This window comes from Lolium perenne, chromosome 3 (assembly GCF_019359855.2).
Source record: "Lolium perenne isolate Kyuss_39 chromosome 3, Kyuss_2.0, whole genome shotgun sequence".
Lineage (NCBI taxonomy): Eukaryota > Viridiplantae > Streptophyta > Magnoliopsida > Poales > Poaceae > Lolium > Lolium perenne.
This window is the reverse complement of record NC_067246.2, coordinates 259,885,037-259,887,935: the sequence shown is the minus strand read 5'-3', so window position 1 is coordinate 259,887,935 and position 2,899 is coordinate 259,885,037. Positions and strand designations below refer to the sequence as shown.

General features: G+C 46.8%; 1 protein-coding gene across 1 annotated transcript; it reads left to right on the top strand.

Moving 5' to 3' along the window:
* Positions 1-1,326: 1,326 nt before the first annotated feature.
* Positions 1,327-2,497, top strand: LOC127344886 (uncharacterized). Its single transcript, XM_051371235.2, has one exon. The coding sequence runs from the start codon at positions 1,646-1,648 to the stop codon at positions 2,114-2,116; it is 471 nt and encodes a 156-aa protein (XP_051227195.1). The 5' UTR covers positions 1,327-1,645; the 3' UTR covers positions 2,117-2,497.
* The last annotated feature ends 402 nt before the right edge of the window (positions 2,498-2,899 follow it).

The following is a 2,899-nucleotide window of genomic DNA, read 5'->3' as shown; positions in this document are numbered from 1 at the left end:
GAAGAAGTTTTAGTTGCAAACACCAGCAAGGCTAATAAAAAAAAGAATTATATAGAATTTTTTTCTAGGACTAGGATAAAAGAGTGATAAATCTACGGAGTACCGTTGCCAAATTTATAATGGGATTTCAACTGCAATATCACAAGACGTTTCCTCGCAAAAAAATGGATATATGGACTAGTATTTCTAGAGAAGCATATATGCTTGTTGTCTCAATAAATTTTGGATGTGGGGTTGTTATGCAACTAGCTAGGGCTATATAAAACCTTTCTCACTATGCTATACACACAAACTGATTGGCATGCATGGCATCTCACCAATTCAGGCAATGTTCTTTCTTGCTAATTAAGCCATATATGCATTACTATGTCATTTCCTTGAAATACCATGTCAAACTAGCACATATTATTATATAACTTGGTTACCCGTCCAATTTCAGCAATGTTTCATATTCTAATAACTTGACCATTCTATTTGTGCATCCATTTCTAGTAGAAATTGTCAAGTGCTACTATAAAAAGGTATGGATTCATACTCTTCAAGGCACCGACACAATCAATCGTGACCTTACAAGCAGTGTCAACAGGCCATGGAATTGTACTCTAGCAATTTTCTGAATAAACAACATGGATCTAGTCAACCATGGAAAGTGACAACTTAAACAAACCTAGCCTTGTTTTCATTGCTAAATTTGTATTCCTCTTCTTCTTGCAAAATGATTTGAGTATACATACAACATGCCTAGCGGAACTTACATATTCCTTTACGCACAATGTGTGTATATTTATTAAATTTCCTGTTACGTCTTCATAAAGAGGTACCCGGTTCTTTCATAATCTACAAGATTTGTTTTACATAAAATAGACTATTTTATCGCTATTTTCCTAAATTACGATAAATATTATTTTTCTAGTCATTGTAAGTGTTGGCGCCTTTTGCGTGTGGAGATATATTTTATTAAATTATAGAACACCTCCAACTTGTTCTCTCCTAAAGTGTAAAGCAACTAGTCCTAGTATCTCCTTTGGTGTTTCTTAACTTTAAAAAGGAATCAAATTTTGTTTGTTCTATTCGAGTTGCCATATCAAATACTCCATCATTTTTTTATTCGCGACAACTTGCTGCATTTCACAGCATGAGGGCCTCCTTAACTAAATTCCATAAATTCCTTGTGCATTTGGCGTTTCTCAGCTTAAAAAGGATTCAAATGTTTTCATAGACCAAAACAACATGCATGGGTGAACTGTTGGTGGCCATAGCTTATATCCCCTCTGTCTCTAGGTCACATGCCTAACCGGTAATCCAGCCGTCCTGTAATCCCCCTCCCCCAATTGCGAGCGCTCGTCCCCGTCCGGTCTCCCCGTTGTCCCTGTCCTCCCGTCCGTCCATCCATCCGAGCAACTAGCAAGCTCCTCCCCCGAGTTATTGCTCCTCTCTCTCTCCAGGACGCCTTCTCTCCTACTCCCGTCCACGACCACGACCACCGTGCGTAAAAATCAATCCCCAACAATGCCAGTAGCCTTTGTCCTTACATGGCCAGGACCAGGCGCAGCAGAAGACCTCGCTCTCCCTACTACCACTTCCTGCTGAGACAAGAACCAGATCGCCGCTCCTCCTCCGGGCCCACCCACTAGCTAGCCAATTCATGGATCACCGGAAGCAGCAGCGGAGCGGCGGCAGCGCGGCCAAGAACGGCGGCGGCAAGGGGAGCGGCAAGGCGGGGGGCGGGGGCAAGAAGCCGATCAAGGTGGTGTACATCTCCAACCCCATGAGGGTCAAGACCAACGCCGCGGGCTTCCGCGCCCTCGTCCAGCAGCTCACCGGCCGCCACGCCGACCCCTCCAAGTACAGCGCCGACGACGAGTACGCTGCCGCGCAGGCGCAGCAGGAGCTCAGCCCCGAGGGGAGCGCGGTTGCCTCCACGCTGGACGCGGTTGCCCCCGGCCCCGCCGCCCCGCCGGAATTCGCCGCGGGGGCGTACGGCGACGGCGACGGCGACGAGGAGGGGGAGGACGACGACATCTTCGGCTCGCAGCTGCTGGACACGGACTACGCCATCCTCTCGCCGCCGCCACTGCTCTTCGACTACCCGCACGGCAGCATCAGCAAGGTGTAGTGACCAGTCACCCGATCCTCCCAGCACGCTTGCATGTTAGTTTGACGCGTGCCCCGACTTCTTATTTGCATGTCACATGATGATCTCGCTGTATTGCATGTGTGTGTCACCATAATTTGTGCGTGAGAATATTAGCTAGCTCCAATTTAATCCCTCCATCGATCAGCCCTCCATGATCAGCCTCTGAATTCCCCCCCGCGCGCGCATGCCATTATACATATATATGTATATGTATGTATCTTGGGTCCCCGTCTTCTTCTAGCTTTCCCCTTCAGTTCTCTTTGTGTGGACAAGGAGGTTACTGATCGACTCTAGTGATGCAATGTACGTCATGTACATGTGTGAATATGCCTAGATGTTAATTTGAACAACTTTTCTCAATCCTGTCTTCGATCATTTCAAACTGTTTCTCTGATTTTATGGACATTTTTTCATCCACTGCCTTCTTATTTGGCATGCTCACCTGCCAATTTCTGCGATCACCCCCACTTGTGGGTGTACTCTCGGTATGGAGACCTACCGTGTTCGTGACCTCTCGATCGTGCAGCTGTACCCAACACGCTTGCCCTTAGCGATCGATCAGCTAGCGATATTAATTGTACACCACGCGCGCCATCTGATTGATAATCGATCAATACAAACGTGTTTCCCAGATTCTCGCAAACTGCGATCGATCAGGGGCCAGACTGAAACGACCGTGAAAACGTCAGCTTTCCATTATTAGATCACGTTCTTTTCTTTCCCCTTCAGCAATTCTTGGGCGATCGTGATAGGAACCGAGTC